Source organism: Miniopterus natalensis, chromosome 3, assembly GCF_054644295.1.
Source record: "Miniopterus natalensis isolate mMinNat1 chromosome 3, mMinNat1.hap1, whole genome shotgun sequence".
In the NCBI taxonomy this organism is placed as follows: Eukaryota; Metazoa; Chordata; class Mammalia; order Chiroptera; family Miniopteridae; genus Miniopterus; species Miniopterus natalensis.
The window spans coordinates 65,967,065-65,986,048 of record NC_142083.1 but is presented as its reverse complement, the minus strand read 5'-3'; the positions used below and the strand labels follow the sequence as shown (position 1 = coordinate 65,986,048).

At 44.2% G+C, this 18,984-nt stretch overlaps 1 protein-coding gene across 2 annotated transcripts in view; it reads right to left on the bottom strand.

Moving 5' to 3' along the window:
* The window catches only part of TNFAIP8 (TNF alpha induced protein 8), a 111,578-nt gene that overhangs the window by 43,916 nt on the left and 48,678 nt on the right, over positions 1-18,984 (bottom strand). The window contains exon 1 of one of the 2 annotated variants that reach the window (XM_016204608.2): positions 18,119-18,311. The exons of the other annotated variant lie outside the window; for it this stretch is intronic. Coding sequence (XP_016060094.1) covers positions 18,119-18,131 — 13 coding nt within the window. The 5' untranslated portion in view covers positions 18,132-18,311. Of the gene's footprint in view, positions 1-18,118; positions 18,312-18,984 lie in introns of those variants that run through there. 2 annotated transcript variants of the gene reach the window in all.

Here is an 18,984-nt window from a genome sequence, read left to right as displayed (position 1 = left end):
CCTTGGGTGGGGATTTTTTTAAAAAGATGTACGGGGGAGGTCAGCAAGTTTTTAGACACACAAGTGAGACCAGCAGGCCTGGGAGGAGAAGGTGCAGTTTATTCAGGAGGAATCACATACTCTGCTCACATTCAAGAATGCTGTCCGTTCTCTGCAGTGAAAAATACTCAGCAGCTCTGTAAATTACAGACCTCCAGTTTCTAGGTCATAAGAACCCCAGGTCACAAACACAGCCATTTCATCAATATTTTTATTTCTACCCTGCTGATAAGAGGCTGAATCTGTACATATAGCATTGTAGGTCAGGGGGGTGGTGGGGGAGTTGTTCATACTCCTGTAGGTGGAGCCTATCAAAAGTAGCTTTCCTCTATTTGACTTTGAGGCTTTCCTCAACTTCCCTTGTATTATGTCTATAGCTTTGAAGAACTTTGAAACTTCCATGATCTATATATAAAGCTGGTTTTCAGTCTCTCTCCTCACATGTGGGAAAGACCTGTGTTCTCGGTCTCACCTGCATGGGGAGGGAGGCTTTGCACCCCTCTCACCCTCCTCAGACACTGCTGCATCTAACCTTACAAAAGAAGGGGGTGACAAAAGCGTGTCTCTCGCCAGCCCCTGCCTGGTCCAGGTGATCTCACTCTCCTTGCTTTAAGATTTACTTACCAGAACTGGAGAAGGGGACACTCAAATGACAGCAGAGGCCACTTAGGCACCTTCTAGGGCAGCCATGCCCTGTGCCTCAAGAGACCTGTGCTTATGCATTGCTGGGCACTGGGATAAGTTGGTGAGTTTCGGGGGGGGTGGGGAATGGGGCAGAACTGCTGTAAATCAGGGAAGGATGCTGAGGGTGAGTGTAGAGAAGGAAGAGGGAGCAAGCTGCCTCCAGGGCCCTGCCCGGGAGTTTGCAGTTTGTTGTGGGTGAACCCTCTCCTCAGTAAGCCTCCCATGCTCACCAATGCCCTGCGAGTGAGCGGAGAATTCCAAGGGAACAGGAAGAAGTGCTGACATCTGAGGGAGCACGCACAAGGCGGGGGGGGGGGGGGGGGGGGGGCAATGCATCTGGGATGCATTGTCTCCTAGGCTTTCCTTCTTTGCTTTTATTTCTCTCCTAAGAAATCGTCCTTGCTAAAAAGTTTTTAATACATGATTAAACACACACTCAAAATCAGGTCTGAAAATACTACCTGAAGAATTTATGACTTACAGTCTTTCTTTGATAATACTTAGCAATAATGTCTTCCATTTATAGAGGTTTCACTCAGACGTTCCAAATAGCTCCCTTGGGCCATCAAACCCATTTTACAGACATGTTACTAAAGAAAGGAAGGTTATATGATTTGCTCAAGGTCGCAAGACTAAGCAATGCTGTTCTTTAAACTACAGTGACTGTGCTCTCAGCCTCCTGTCTCCTGTCTCCAGACTTTCTCACTCTATTAAACTACTCATGTCAAGTTCACGTCTTTATGTTGCAGAAGACTAACGCAAAGAGCGCTGCCCTGGGAGACTTCCAGAGTGTGCGCTGGCCACGATTCTACACAGCAGGCTCCAGCCGCTCCACTCGAATGCTGAGCTCATGGCCTCAAATTATGATGATTCCATTGCTGACATTCAATGCTTTAAAGAAGCTGTAAGTCCGATAGCTTCTATTTATCTAGGTACATGAAACTACAAATCTTTTTTTAAATTAAAAGTTTGGTCAGGACCCTAACTAACCCTTCTGACATGAAGCTGCCTGAAGTTGTCCGGAGCCTGCAGAAGACCGCCACTGGGCCTGGGAGACCTGGGCCTGATCACACAGCCCCGTAAGTATACCACCTCATTTGCGTTAGGATGTTTTGTTTTGTTTTCCCTATTTGCTCTGCTCTCGTTTTTTTCCTAAAAGCAGGCAAGTCATGTAGCCTCTCTGAGCTTCTGTTTGCACACCTGTAAAACAGGGATAATGTCACCTATTAAACAGGATAGTAACTATAATGAGTCAAGAATGTGATTAAGCACTGAAAATTATGAAGTCTCCCTTTGTCACTTTTCCAAATACTTTTCATGAATGAGGCCAGATTGTTTTAGGATGTGGAGCATCCATTTGGAATCCCTAAATGCTGGCCTTACAGATACTATTCGAGATAGCTGTGGCAATTTCCTGGGTGTGGTCCAATGACAGAAAGGGAACAGTAAAGGACATGGGGATAACATGAGGACGGGTACAGAAGGGATTCCCCAGTAAGGAGAGCAGCAGGGCTGAGACTGGGCCCAGATGTGTCACATCTGACCTACAAATCCTTGGCTTTCCTTCAGAAAAGCAGCAGGAGGAAACATACACACAACAATCATAGTCACAGACACTCAGGCTTGGATGTCATTTACTCTAATCCTTAGCTGGCTGGTGAAGCAGTTCTCTAGACACCTCACAGGCAATAAGCATTCACCCAAATCTCCTCGTTGCTTCTATTCACAAAGACTCGCTCCCTTCAGAGACAGCCCCATTTCCTTTCTCATCATTAGAAAGTTCCGCCTCATAATGAGCTGAAATTCAAGTTTGAGGGTGGTGATTGTCAAATTGTTTCCACTCTAACCACTGCCTTGGCTCCTTAAGGCATTGAAATAATTCTGTGACGAGACAGATATAAATTTTTAACTGAATCCTCTTTTTCAATATCCTAGTGGTGACCCCCTCCTACTGGCTAGCAGACTGCAGTTGAACTCAGCTCTACAGTGCCAGCCACACATCTGTCATTGATTATTGTTAGGAATTCAGAAGCAAGCAGCTCGGGTGGAGGTGGCAGCAGTGACAATGGCATTTCTTTTCTGTGTGCTCAATCTAAGGGGGTAGAAAATGATGCCAAGACAGATTGGGTAATGGGCCCTCCTAGACTGTGTCTGAGCAGTTAAGAGCTTTACTCAGGTTTCTGAACAAAATTTGAAATTTTGTTCAAAGAAAACCAAGTGGTGTTTCATATGTGGAATTTGTATCACAGACTCCTGGTCAGAGCTTTATTTGAAAGTCTAATGCACTCCAAGTTGTCATAATTTGATTTTTAGATTGAGTTTCTGACCTGGGTAGGATCTCCTTGAAGTTAACCTTTATGCCAACTAGTCACTGTTTAAGAGGCAGGAAAGCCTGGGAGGCGAAGAAACAGGCTTGTCAGGTGACAGCAGCCAAGGCTGAAACTCAACAGACAGACTCAGCAGGTGGTAAATCTGTGACCCAAAGCAGAACTCATCCAAACAGGGTTGAGGGTAGGCTATTTTGCAGATAGCCCAGAAAGGCATAGCTCAGAATTTTTCCATTGGAATAGGTCAGGTTATAAAAGTTAAGTTACTCACCTTATCCTTAAAGAAGAGCTATAGAAATAGGTAACAGTTATAATTCACAAAGTTGTAGCCATCGCCAAAATGATTGTATTTTCTGGGAAACTGCTAATAGAACAGTGTGCCTACCTACCTACCTAAAAAAGGTCTTATTAAGCCCCTTTGTTTCCTAGTAGAAACAGAAGACGGCTACAAATCACTATTTTCATAATCTAAAAGTCGATTTCAACAGCAAAGTCCCATCACATGCCATTTAACTTTCTCAGTTTCAGCTCTGTACAATCAGCCCAAAACAGAAAGAGAGAGAAAAGTAACAATCTAAACGGTGCATCAGCCACCATTCCCATGTAATGATTTTATGCTGCAGAGTAAGCAGGAGGCAGAGCTGGGAATTTGCTGGTCCCTCCCTGCCTCTCGTTTTGCATTGCTTCTCACACTATAAGCATCTCAGGCACTGCTGGTAAATGCTGTGTTTAAGACTATGTATTTTTTTCAAATCACAAGCCAACCATTTCATCTGGTCCCAAAGAAGCAGCCACCTGTTCCAATGCTAAAGGAAACACTGATACAGTCAGTCTTACACTTACTGGAAGATTACGGTATGTTGTTCTCCAGCCTGGTAGCTTTCTAAGAGACTTTCAAAAATAATATTGACTCCACACAATGTTCACTTTACACCTGATTCTTCTGTACTCTTAACCAAGTCAGCATCTTAGATTCTTGTATCTTAGAGTGGTGCAGTCAGAAATGCTGAAAGAGATGCATGATTTTAGATCTCAGACCCCCAAACTGTGTGCCCTGGTGCCTCGGGACACTACAGCAAACGCACAGGAGTTGTGGCAGGATATTTTAAATTTTGAGGGAAACACAGCATTATTCAATATCTCTCAGACACGGCATGAACTACTGATTCAAGTTACTTCACGGTGTAACATTAGATTGTGCTACATTTCTTTGGATGACATCATTTCTTTGAAAACCTAGGTGTTGGGGGTTGCTGTGATAAAAAGCAAGTATGTGAAAAGTAACGTGGGTGATGGGATCCAATCAGACTTCAAGGTCTGAGAAGTTGTGAGGTGGTCAGTGATCCCTTTATTACCTCACAGCTCCCAATTCACCCTTCATCACCTGCTATGAGAAAATAAAGATGGGGCTTTAAATTTTATTTTTTTTATTTATTTATTTTTTTTGGCAGCTGGTACAATTCTAAGCTTTGTCAGTGACACAAAGTGTAGAAACATTACAGCAAGAACTTTTCCTCCCTGGCTCTGGTGAGGTCTGCTGCAAACTCCTAAAGCACCACGGCTCGTCCGACACCTGGGCACCTTCTTCAGCAGCCGCCTCCTGCTGTGCCCGGTGGGCAGCAGCACCCAGACTCCAGCGGCTTCTGCTGACACCCCCATGGGTGGCTCTGTAGCAGAGCACCTCCAGTGAGAAGCCTCCCCTTGAGCAGATGTCCTCAGCATCCTAGAGGGTAGATTTCCAGCAAGTTCTACCAGCATGGCACCACAGTGACCTCTCTGCCATCCAAGGCGCCAGCCATCCCCTCTCCACAAAGTCTGGAGTGGAAGAGGGGGTTCATGCTTGGTGCTCCGTCTCAAACCCGGGGGAAGGGACTGCCCCTTACATTGGCTATCCCTCTATTCTTCAGAATTCTCCTTACTTTCTAATAGCCAGTCTTCTCAAAGTTAATATTTCCTTTTTTAAAAAGTTTGTTTTCTTTATTATAATTTTTAATTGTAGTAAAAAACTCATCACATAAAATTTTCCATCTTAATCATTTTTAAGGGTATGGTTCAGGAGTATTTACATTTACATTGTTGGGCAACAATGTTGGGCAACTCTCACCACATCCATTTCCACAACCCTTTTAGTTTTACAAAACCAAAACTCTGTACCCATTAAACACCAATTCTCCATTTTCTCCCTTCCCCTCAGTCCCTGGCAACCACCACTCTACTTTCTGTCTCTGAATCTGACTACTGTAGGTACCTCAAGTAAGTGGAATTGCAGAGTATTTTTGTGACTGGCTTATTTCACTTAATGCAATGCCCTCAAGGTTCAAGCATGTTGTAGCATGTGTCAGAATTTCCTTCCTAAAATTTTAAGGCTGAATGATATTCCACTGTATGTGTATACCACATTTTGACTGTCCATTCATCCATCAATGGATGCCTGGGTTGCTTCCACCTTTCGGCTGTTGTAAATAATGCTGCTATACACATGGTTGCACAGAAACCTGTCCAAGTCCCTGCTTTCCAGTCTTTTGGGGTATATTCCCAGAAGTAGAATTGCTAGATCATACGGTGATCCCATTTTTAATTTTTGAGGAGCCACCACACTGTTTTGATAAGTAATATTTCTTTATATTAAACTTTCCTGCTCAAATTATTGTGTGGTTTGTCTGTTGATGGGACCCTGACCGAAACGTGCAAGGCCCAGCAGGTGCACATACCATTAGGAGGTAACTGCCATGAAGAAAGGCTACAAATTACTAGTACATAATTAGTTATTATTTGGACCCAAGCAGTTAATGAAACTGTCAGATATTTCTTCTATTATGGAAATGACATGAAAAAATGACAGATGCATGAGCGAAGGGTGCTGTGAGTGGAGAACGTTTGGGAACCTTTGCTCCATCCAGTCTACATGTTTCAGCTACCAGTAGGACCTGTCTGCTTGGCTGGTTCCTTCGGCTCACCCTGTCTAGAAGTATCCTTACCCCTAAAGGCACAGACGCACACACACACATTCCTTTAAATGAGACCACGGGTTGAAAATTCAAGTGCCCACCAAAGCTCGAAATATAATAACTCATACCTGCCATAACTACGGGCTGCCTCAGTCTCCGCACCCATGCAGGCAGCTGAGATCATCAGGTTGTGGGCGAGGCACCCGGGATGCCAGCGGAAACATCAACCTGTCTCTCCCAAAGAACGCAACAGCAATGCCAGTGCGTGTGAATGATGTGACTAGTGGCAAAATCATGAATGTGCACCCACGCACGTAGATGTGAATGGTTTGAAAAGTAGGTAACCGTTCAGAAACTTTGGTACTTGTTTTCATTAACTGAAAATTACTTGAAACAAACCTTATGATGAATTAACACCTTGTGTAGCCACACTGCGAGAGCAGTTGCTGGTGGTGGTTTTTTCTACGTGACATACTTTTTCTACCCCTCCCAAAGCCCTGCTCAGGCCTCAACTCCCCTCAGTAAGCCTGCGGAGGCCTGTGGTGAGCTCATACTTCCACAGTGAACTTCTACTATGCTAAAGCTGACCATCTTGATGCTAGTTATCTTCCGAAGCAGATCTGTAAGCTATTTAAAACACAAGATTATACCTTGTGGGAACTTTTCCCCTTCTTTTTAGAAAAAAGAACACATTATGGATACTTTGAAGGCACCAAATAACTAATAATTTTATTGTTTCATATTATTGAATTATGAGAACATAAGAATAAGCTTAATTTCCCCTTACTGGAAAAGTACAAGGAACTGCATACATAAATATCTGTTATCTTCAAAGAAAGAAAACTTTCTTCAAGAAAAGAAAGTTTGCATTGCATCTGCAGAACTGAGGCTGGTAATCTGCACTGATTCATAAATCTACCAGGTTTACCAAAAAAAAAAAATCTATCAAAAAAAGAGCCAAGAAGAAAATAGTTGTGACAGCTGCAACCCTTCTGTTTTACAACATGAGCAGAATGCATGCACTTCCTTTAACATCTTCATAAACAGAGAGTGCTGAGCAAATGCAAACACCCGTAGTCAAAGCCACTCCAGTCCAGGCTTCAGCTAATGGATTGTACTGATCTGCACAGAGGCAACCTTCCCAGCCACCTATCAAACCCACCACAGTTGTCCTAGGAGCCATTAATAAGATATATTGGACAAAATTCCATTTTAGTTTTTGGAATTTCCAAGGCCCACTTTAAAAGAGCAGCAACTTCACCATCCTCAGAGTGGAAGCTCTGTTTCCTTTACATTAAGAACTAGCATCCGGCACTGGACCACCTGAATCGATATACTAATAAATCCCAGATGGGAATTCCAGACACCTCCTGACTCAAGGCATGAACTCCACTCAGGCGATAAACATTCTATTAGGCAAGTCTCTCAGGAGTGAGCTTCTCCTCAGAGGCTGTTTGCGTTTACAATATGGTGTGTTTTAAAGCCACTTTGGGATCCATCATTGCATAATATATAATTAATTTTGTCATATGTTTTCTTAATGGATGGAATTAACCTGTGAATGTAGAAAGGCAGCACCTTGGTTGTCCCAAACATCCTGCTATGAGGACCAGAGGAAGGAAAAAGTACTCCACTGGGCCATAACCCCAAACTCGGAACCAGCAACCAGCTCAGAACCAAACAATGTATGTGTTTAAGTATAACTTAGCAAGCACCTACTACGCGCTGGGTATTATGCAAGATACATTACAGAGCATATCTCTACTCTTACTACATCTCAGCAAAGTGGTACATTCTAGCTTGAAAAGTGCTGCCACGTACATGGCCACGGACCCTCATAACAACCTTGTGAGGAAGGAAGTTTGGGTATCACTGGTTCCTTTGCCTCTGGCGAGGATACAGATCCTCTGAGGAATTAAGTTATAGGCCCAAGGTCACTTAGATCAGACCAAGTGTGAACTGGGACTAGAATGTGGGTCCTTTGACCTCATTCCTTGCTATTTTTCTCTGTACTATGGTGTCTCTTATTGATCAGAGCACAAATAATTATATTTCAAGGCAAATATGCCATATGCTCCAAGAGAGGTCAGATGGTACAGTCAGCACAAAGGCTATGAACCAGGCTGATTCGGAGAAAGAGGGAGTCAGACATTAATAGAAAAGGGGAAGTCCAGGCGAGGAAGAGCTGTGGCAAGAGGGAAGGCGAGGCGTTCCACTACACACATTTGAGGTCTGAGCAGGACAACCAATGTGGTCCAAGTGCAAGCCTCTTCTATCAGACTGGTTTCCTGTATAACTGGAGCTCTTAGAGAAAGTACTGCTGCTTCTATAAAACTCACAGTTTTGATGAAAATATTTCTAAAATAGGTTGCATAGACTATCTCCTCTTCACTATACAAGGGCTATGGAACATACTTATTTTACAAACTATTGTAAAAAAATAGTGTTAATCACACTATTTTGTAATATAGATAGATATGAACCTACTTTTTGCTCATTAAATCCTGTGTAATAGAGTTGTTCTTTTCATTGTTATTATACCCAGTCAACGTTTTCTACTAATTTCAGGAGACAAAAAGATATATGCAAGCAAGATTTCACATTTTTCTTAAATGCTCTAGAAAGCCTGTCCCAATATAGATCTACAGAACGGATGTAACACCCTTAATATAGCAGAATCATGTTCTCAGAGGTGAGAGGAGGGACATTAGATTCTAAGATCATTAAAGTGAAATTGCATATAGTTAAATTACCTTGGAAATTCCTTAAACAGCCCAGAAAGTACAGTACCGTCTACACAGTTTTATATCTACATGACACTTATTAGTTCCTCTAACTTACAGTGCATGTTTCTCTATAGTTGCCAGTCAGATATATTCAAGTTCTTTCTCCAAGATGATGATAAAATCATCACCACCCATTAGCCTGGTCTCCTGAACAAGGGGTTTCCCACTATGTTGGTAGTCAGAACCCTTGGAACTCCTCCTCTCCTTTGGTTTCAGCAACAGGTAGCCATCACTGTTGAACATAAGCAATGCGGAGAGTCACTCCCTGGTCATGAAGTGGCTAAATGCGAATGGCCAGGGTTTCCTGACAGCTGTCTTCTTCCTCAGGGCTACATGTCACTTTCTAGTGACAGCATCTAACAACACTTCTACGTCTTCTAATTGGAGGCCCCAGGGACCCAAGGAGAACCGAAGGTTGATGGAGGAAACCAGGGCTTCATTGTCTGCTCTACAGGAAGCTGTAGATGCCACTGCTCAGAAGTCATCTTCATTTACATAGTTCTTCATTCTGCAAATACTTATTGAGCATCTGCCACATACAGATACAAGGCACATGGTGTAGATAGTCACCATGGCTCCTGTCCTCACAGAGCCTACAGTCCAGTGGGGGGAAAATATCCTCAGGTGAGAATTAAAAAAAAAAATGAAGTTGAACCCCGCTCCCTGCTCAGTGGCTGGTGCTAGTCCAGCAGGTAGTACCTGAAGCAGGGCAACTCAAGGTGTTACCTGTGAGGGACCTGGGACGCTCCCAACCTCCAATCATTCAGCAGGACAGGAAATACTCTCAGGTGGTACTTTGGGCTAAGTCCTATTTTCTGTTCCACCATCAGGTTCTTTTAAAAATACAAGCGTTCCTTGGAGGAAAGTCCTGTGGGGGACTAACACCTAAAAATAAATGAATTCCCTGGTTTCTTTCACAGCCTGTCCCAGGTAGAAGTGTAATGTGGGTTGCAGGGCTGGGAGAACATGAACACAAGCTTGTCCCACTCCCAATTCCACCCTGGTCTCTAACCCTGCACCTGCAAACAGCAGGAAAAAGCAAAAAGGAGTGTATATACTCAGCAGACAACTTGCAGGGCAGAAGCATAAATGTCAAATGCTTAGGGTTCCTTATCTTTAGTGATGCAATTTTTTTCAAATGATGTAAAATACTCAGAACTGATTTGATTGAGATTTTGATCTCTGCTTCTCCAAACTGATTCAGCCTCCAATGGCCATGAACCAAAGAGATGATTTTCATGAGGACGTTATTTCTTCTTACGTATTTCCAATTTGTGGGTAAAAATTATGGCTTTTTATCACTTATCCCAACAAGAGCCAGTCTTCTAATCTAAGGTAGGAAGCTAAAATCTGTTATAAAAACAAAATTACAAAAGGCTCACATTCACAAAATCTGGCAACTCTGAAGTTGAGCAAACATATCGATTATAGCTGGAGAGTCAGTTTATATAGCTCAAGAATCACAAATTGGTAACCTTAGGTCTGAATCCAGCTCATGGGGTTTTCTTGGGTCAGATAGGTTTTGTTTTTATCCTGAACTTCAATGCCTTTAGATGGAACCTATTCTTTGCAAGTTGGCCACAGGTCCCTTGACTTCCAATTGATCATACAAAGCACTGTTTACACATTCATATTTCTTGCCTGGTTCCTGCAGACACTTGAGTTTGGGACCAGTAGTTTATATAAACTGATATTAAAAGCAGATAACTTCTCTCCTACTCAGGTGGAGCTCCAGTGTTAACCGTTTCAGAGTGGAGCACATGTGTGTTATTGAGCAATAGGATCGCCAAAAAACGATAAACCACAACAGTGTGCAATCCCACTGGTAATCAGACTCTTAACAAAAGAGGAAACTGAAAACACCAGTGGTGCTCATCAGTCTCCAAATAAGCCATGTGACTATGGCTTTGAAACCACTTTTTAACAGAAGTATCTGCCAGAGTCACCCTCTGATCTGGCCTCATGGACACTGATCCCACCAGATCCCTGACATCTGGATGTCACAGAACACGAGGCTGGCAGCCAATACCAATCCAACCCAGGCTTGGCAAAGGAAACAACCCTGCTATTCAGTGAGCTGTGGCTGTACTGCAATATCTGTAGTGTCCAAACCACACTCAACTTGGAGCAATTCATACCTGGCACTCAGCCAGTCAAGACTGTGCCATCACCTGTCTGTCTGTCCTGGCACAGAGGATGAAAGACCCTACCTCAACCCTGTTTCAGTTCCTCACAACACTTCCTATCACACCTGCACAGAACCCAAGAATCAGAAAGCTAGTGCTCAAAGAAAGCTTTAGAGGTCGTCTCATTTAATGTCCTCTTTCCTCAAACTTGTTCATGAATGAGAAGTTAAGCCCAGCAAGTTGACAGGACATGCTCAAAGATCTGTCATACAAGTGTCATTTTTTGTCTTATCCTTACCCGAGGATATTTTTTCCATTGCTTTTTCAGAGAGAGTGGAAGAGAGAGAGCGAGAAACATCCATGTGAGAGGGACATCAATTGGTTGCCTCCTGTATGCACCCTAACAGGGGCCGGGGACAGAGCCTGCAACCGAGGTACGTGCCCTTGGCCAGAATCGAACCCGGAATCCTTCAGTCCACGGGCTGACGCTCTAACCACTGAGCCAAACTGGCAAGGGCTGTCCTACAAGTGGCTTAACAGGGACTAGAACCTAGGTGTCCAAGACCTCCACTGTGGAGGAGTCCTCTCTGCAAACAGTCACCCTGGGATACAGCATGCGTTTTGCACCAATGTCCCTTTGCGCCTAGCCCAGTATTCCTGGACTGGATTTCCTGCACATGGACAGTCTAGCTCACTCAAGGTCACCATTAGGGCTTCAGTCAAAGCCCACCCGTAATGAAGGGCTCCTCTGCCCTGGCTGGTCCTCTGTGCATATATTTCCCACAGGGACATGGCAGGGAATATTGGCTGGCTGGAGACAAGGCTCTGGAGTTTGCAATCCTGTACCCCAGTCATGAATTTCATCTGCAAAGATAAACTGCTTTCTCTTCTGCTCCAACTTACTCATGACAAAGTGGTGGCTTTTTATCACCATGTTTTCCTCTCTCCAAGAGCTCTCTGAGTTTGCCCCAGCCCTTCCCCACCCTAGAAGCCATTCTCCTAGAAGTAACATCCGGAGTAAACGAAATAAAGCCTATGTAACTGACTGTGACATTTTGTTTATTTGTGTGCAGCATCAACGTCTTTACATTATGCAGAGCTGGTAATATCAATTAAAATAGATAAAACAATCAAATGGCAATTAAGCTCATATATGTTCAAGATAGGGGTATTCTTTACAGGGACATATGGCCTTGTTACACTCTTCTAAAAGAAAAAGAATACTGGGCTTCAGTGTTTTGTGGGGACATATAATGACACAGGCTGAAGGCTGCCTGTAATTAATTTTCTCCAGTTCTTATTCTCCTTGTTCAGCGCTGACCAGACCAGGCCTGCGGTACCTCAGGGATGCTCTACGGACCTCTGAGAATTTCCCTTTCTGATCTGCAGTGAGTGCTGAGTGCTGTGGTTCCTGGAGTGTGTGTCCTTGGTCTCCCTGATAGCATCTGTGTCATTGTCTTGGGGGATGAGGGGTTGGTAATCCAGTATGCAGGGCTCCATTCGCAGTATTATATCATAGCCAGTCACCAATGAGAAGCAAGAGAGGATAAAAGGAAACAGTGAAAGGAAGCCTGCGTGGTAGATGCTGTGGCTGATCTGGCATCACTCTCCTCGGCAAGGTGCTGTCTGAGGGGGAACCACCCCTACCCCCAGCTCTCAGGTTCAGTCCTGGTCAGTTTAACTCAGTCATAGTATTCCCATCCCCCTCCCCACATAGTGACTGATTTAGGCAATCCACGCCTAAGCCAATCGACCCAGCACATTCTACAGTCAATAAATTGGCTTGAGATTGGGCACATGGCGCAATGTGAGTCAATGAGACACCAGAAATTTGCTGGGGACCTCTAGAAAAAGCCACTCACTCCTGTGATTGAGCCACCAGAAGCCAGTTCTCTCTCTCCCTCTGGACAGTGTGTTGTGGATATGAAGTTGGAATTGCTGCAGGCATTTAACCACCATGAGAGAAGTGAGCTGAGGATGAAATTCAACCCAGGAAAGAAAATGGGTTCCTGACATCACTGAACTGCTAAATCGAAACTCATTCTAGTTGTGTAAGCTAATAAAAAATTCTCTTTGGTATGAGCCAGTCTACACTGGGTTTCTCTTTCTTGCATACTAAGAGCCCTAACTGACATCATATCCTGGGCAGCTAATGAGGACTCCTAATGTTGCTGCCGGCTGCCCCGCATGACCAGCCCATTCTCCTCCATTTCCTCCAGCCTGCTGCCGAACAAAGGCCAGAGCGCAGTCTGGAAGGCCCTCTCCTGCAAGGCCAAGTCTGCCTGTGTGATGGCAGAGGTAACTGATCGCTGCATCCCCGGGGGAAGGAGGGGCGGAGAAGCCTCAGTGGCACAGGCAGGGAGGAGAGCCTGAGAGATAGGACCAGGGTCTCCGGGCTCCCTCCTCCACACCCAGCTGGCACGGTGCTGCCTCACCATCCCTGATGTGCTTCCTGATGGAGCCTGTGTGGGGACAGCCTTGCCACAAAGGGGTGGCCGCCTTCCTGACAGGGCAGAAAGGGCAAGACTTTTAAGGTATGAAAAGGTGTGCAAAAGCTCCAGACCTAATGTGGAGCCAGGAGCCAGGTCAGGCCTGCCCTGGGATTTGTCCCAGGAGCCAAGCATGTGGTAAGGAGCTCAGGGACACATTGGTGAAGGACAGGAATGTATTAAGTAGCTAGCAGAGGGAGGGCAGATCAACAATGGACAGCACTGGTCTGTTAGGGTCAGGCCAGCTTTTTGCCTTAGGATATGCTCAAAGTCCACCTGGGGCTGCTATTAAGAAGGCACCCAGCACACAGCTCACTGCATTCCCACACTCCCACTCTGCAGTCTTGCAGCTAAAACACTGAATTCCAATAGAATAACTTTCTGGAAGCTGGGGACATCGGTCAGTGTTTTAATGAGGCTGTCTATGCAGGCACCTGTAAGTGAACACTCTGTCTCCACCACTCACATGCAGCAAATACTTGTTCATAAGCTAGAAATGAAGAAATGTTCCTTGTCAAGTTTTCTTAAGGCCTACTTGCTGCTCACAGCAACCCCCACATTAATACCTGCATTTCTGCATTTGCTTTGTTGTCCTGAGTTCTGATCATGGAATTTCCTCCAGCGAGGACTCCTCAGGTTCTCCCCAAAGCCAGCTAGACTACTCTCCTACAGACCACCAACAAAGGACCACAGGGGTCTTCACCCTCGTGCTCTGAGCCTAGGGGGAGATGAAGAACTAAGAACTGAAAGTACTGATGCCGAAGGACGCCAATCAACGTTAACCCCAGTGGTTTGAGTTAGTGGGATCTCAGAGTTCGTTTATGGACAATGTACACAAATTATCGTATGGGGGAAAAAAAACACACAGAAAAAGTCCTATACAAACAAATAGAAATACAAATTAAGATGATAATGTAAATCTCACCTATAATGGGTGGAAGGGAAAGAAGGGGTGAGCTAGTTCTCTCCACAAGGTGGGAGGGACTTGCACAAATACCTTGCATTACTTTGTCCACAGAATCCAGGCCATTGGTGATTAAAGGAGAGGAGATGGCACAGGTGACAGACAGCACAAAGTTATTTTCCTCTATACTTAGCACTCGTCTGACCTTCAACAGAAAGTGAAATTAGAAGATCTGGCCTGTGTCCAGAGGACAACAGTCATAAGACCTAAAGGAGGTGGAAGGAGAAAAAAAGGCTTGAACTGGCTCACAGTAAAGCAAGAAGACAAAGAGTGTCAGGCGAAAATAGCCCAGGTCAAGCAGCATTTGATAACAATCAATCATTCTTATCTTATGTTAACTATATCCAAGTAACTTAAAAATGAACGGAGGGAGGTTTTATGAGACTGTAGATCCTGGGGCTTATGAGATAATTTTTGGAAAACCAAAAGGATTTATCTCCAGGTTAAAACAAAGGAAGGCACTATTTGGCAGAAGACTCCTGGGAGATGAGAGGCCTGATCCTTTCTTGTGTTTGCTGTGGGTCCTCTATGGATGAGTAGGACACACTGGGGGAACAACCAAAACGAACCGTGCCGAACCAGCTACTGGAGGAGCCCACACCACTTGGCTTCCTCTAGGACCACTGCACTTGGAAGTCTGGACTAGTGTGTGGTCCCACGTCCCACCTGAGCAGCGGGGTGTTGGGGAGAATGCTGGGGTCAGAGACAGGTTCTCATCCCAGCTCTGGCACTATGATGTTGAATAGCCATGGACACCTGACTTGATTTCTTTGTCCTAAATTTCATTTGTAAATGAGTAGATTAGACTAGATCAAATGGCTTCTCTTGTCATGCCCAGTAAAAGTCAAGTTCATTATAATTGTCCACAAGGCGCCACCTATTCTGGTTCCTCACCACCTGTCTGGCTCATCTCTCCTACTCTTATCAGCTCCTTGGCTTTTCCTGGAATACCAGGCCCATTCCCGCCTCAGGGCCTTTGCATCTGTTTGCCCTCTGCCTAGAATGTTCTTGCCCAGGATATTCACAGGTCTGGCTTCTTCACATCTTTCAAGTGAGTCTAATATCACATTCTCAGTGAGGACACACAATTTCAAATCCTCCCTGCGCTCGCCCCCCCCCCCCCCACAATTCTTATTCCCCTTTCAGCTTAAAAAAAGATTTTCCTTTCTTATCAGTTAACGGTATCCCACCTAATATATATATATGATTGCTTTTCATATTTATTTATTTTTTTAATCCAGAATGGATCAACAAGAACAATCAAGGATACATGTGCCAAAGGCCAGAGGTAGCTAGAAAGGCATGCCATAGGAAAGCCTTATCACCTTGTTTTAAAAGCTGTACCTAACATGAATACTTGGATCAGTGTTCCTTTGACCCAGCTTCCCCCGCTCTACCTCTGAATGTTTTACGGATTTGTTTTGCTTATTGTCCAGGAGGTTGGCTCTCCACGGGCAGGGACGTCTATCTGCTTCGTTCACTGGTATTTCCCCGGTACCTGGAAGAGTACCTGGTACGTAACAGGAATTCAGTAGGCGCTGGTGAACGGATGCAGGCACAGATGGGTGGGAGGGAAGGCAGGTACAGCTCTTTATGGTGCCTCCCAGCTCTGAGGTTTAAGATCTGTGGGGGTCTATGGGCCAGGACTCTCCTCTCTCACCACTAAACCAGGATGGACTCTATAACCACATGAAACAAGCCAGCCCACAGCCAAATGTGATATGCCTTCACCCCCTGCAGAATTTCTCCAATGCTGCTTTCTGCACACTCCATGCCCTGAGCCAAAGGGCCATCTACCACCCTGCACTCAGCAATACCACAGACTCCAAATGTTGTCTATGGGGAAATTCTTTATATTTGATAAATTTATTCTATATCTTTAAATATATACTTTGGTATTCAGCTCCATTTTTTCCCCTAAGACAAAATTAATAGCATTTTGGAGAACATAGTTGCATCCATCTCCTTCATCTAATTCTTCATCTAAAAATCCCTGGGGGAAAGAGCAGTAAGTTTCCCTACCACCAAGAAACCACACTGTTAACCTGAAGTGAGAAGAGGTGGGTGATGCTCCCACATGCATCAGGGGCAGTCCCACCCGATGGCAACATGGTCAGGGTGCTGGCATCCAAGGGTGACATTTACCAGCAACACAGACTAGAAAAGCTCCCACAAGCCCCTCCTTCCACACTTATCCCCTTGCCCCTTCACTTTTTAGCTTGCCTATTTTCAACCAGTAATGTATCATTTGCTCTTAACTGGTTCATGCTTCCTCATGAATGTATTTCACTTGATCACTCCAGCCTTGGAAGCTTTATGTATGCTTCTTTCTGCCAAAGTATATAACTCACCCTCCCTTTGGAACTCTACCCAAAACCCGTTTATTCCATAAAACCTTCCCAACCAAACCTGGCTCTGATCCCAACAGCATATATGCCATGATATACACTCACAGACACATAACCATTTTTATATATTGGATAGAATGTGCCTATATACATAGAGAGAAAACTGACAGAGAATCATATGCACAGCTCTGGGCATCTGGTAGGCAAATGCACATTTAACACAAATGATGTGCCGGTGACCACATTCTGCATAACAGAAGAAGTCGTGGCTCTAGGAAATAAGAGCATTAGCTGCCAAGCATTCAGTTAATGAGTCAAGAAACTAGATACATTAATGCCCACCTGTGTCCTCCCAGGTTTAGTTCCTTCCTAGCATTCAATTTAAGCTCCAGAAAGTTTTTTTGAGTAGAAAAATTCTAGATACACTTCAAAAAATATTATACATAAGCATGAAAAAAATTTCTATAAATACCCATATAACTTTAAGGACTATTTAAAAGCACTCTCACCCGGCCAGGCATGGCTCAGTGGTTGAGCGTCGGCTGCAGGTCCAGGAGATCGTGGTTCAATTCCCGGTCAGGACACATGCCCAGGTTGCCGGCCTGATCCCCAGTTGGGGGCATGCAGGAGGCAGCCGATCAATGACTCTCTCATCATTGATGTTTCTCTCTCTCTCTCCCTCTCCCTCCCTCTCTCTGAAATCAATAGAGATATATTTTTTTAAAATAAAAAATAAATAAAAGCACTCTATTTCAATCCTCAAAAACTTTTCCAATTCACCTTAAAAATAGCATTAAGTCTACTCATAGAAGCATTAAATATGGCTGAAAACAAGCAAAAAGTATACTTTTTAAGTACAAAAGAGATTATCTATAGGATAAAACTGGTAATGGCTGTTAGAGGAAATGGTAGCAGGAATATTCTGACAAACATCTACACAATGGGAGAGCAGAAATAAAAACCCTTTAGTTTGCAGGCCATCCTATGGCGTTACCGCTACTACCAGACCACTGGCAACCGAGATGTCTTAAGAGTTAATAAACTCATGGAAATTGTAAAAAAGAAGAAACCTTAAGTGAAAAAGTGACCCAATCTTTTCAGAGTCCCTTTTTCTGAAACATTTCAAGCTTTCATTTGTCTACAAATGAAACTGTCTACATGCAAATTTTGGATGCCATTTTTTCCACCCACAAGAGTGAAACTTCCCTCAGCTTAATACCAGTTCTCCGCACCCAGAGTCACAGCAAAAGAAAAGCCGTGATTTGTTGAACACAATCACTTTAAAGCCACGGCCAAAAGTCATTCCCTCGTACACAGCGACACCAGGTTACTCAGTCCTCTGAACTCTCCACCAGGTTTCTACGTGGCTGTGACATCCAAGTTAGCGTGAGGGCAGTTTTAACTCACCGAGTCTCAGCATTTCCTCCCTGTGTCAATCAGGATAGCTTCACAGAGTCTTGGGAGAGTCACACCGACAGGAGGGACGTACACAGCCACCCTGTCGTATCCTATGGCATCTGTATCACCTTCAGGAAGAGTCGGTCCTCTGAGAATAATTCAGAAGAACCTATACCGTCCCTTAGAAAAATCCACCATGAGCTTACCAAACAGATGCACACAAGACACTGGTCAACAACAGTCACTTTAAAAGTTGTCCTGCTTGTTATTCTGGGAGCTGGGTTTCGTCACCTGTAGTGGAATGCATTCGGTAGCCTTTAATTGTGAATCCAGAGAGGTCTCCACATCCCAGTGAGGATGGGCTGGTTGCTGTCTGCACTTGCTACCTGTAAACTACGGCTACACGGGAACACGGGGATTACCTGTGATAGGCGAACAGGAGGTATTTTCAAAATCAAGCAGAAACAGGAAGTCTAACGTTTCAACATGCCAGAAAACAGAAGTACATACTTCAAAAAAAAAGGGAGCAGCCCCAATCATAGATACCTGGACAAAAGAAAATCAAAAAACACCTCATTCCAACCTGGCCAGTATAAACATGAATGCCTATTAATAGTAAGTACTGCTTGGAGGTGTTCTTGTTCTCAGAACTAGTCAACAGAGTTTGGGCGGTGTTGCTCCTTAAAATCTTTAGTCTTTTGCTTTTGAAGAGAATATAAGGTTTTTATAAAAAACGTACATGGGACTATATGCAGACACACACAATACACACAAAACAAACACACAGATATAAGCACAGACGCTATCGAACAGTCCTTTAGGAGCTTATTTATCTACCGGTGCTCTGACAGTCATCACCACCCACAGAGCCTTCC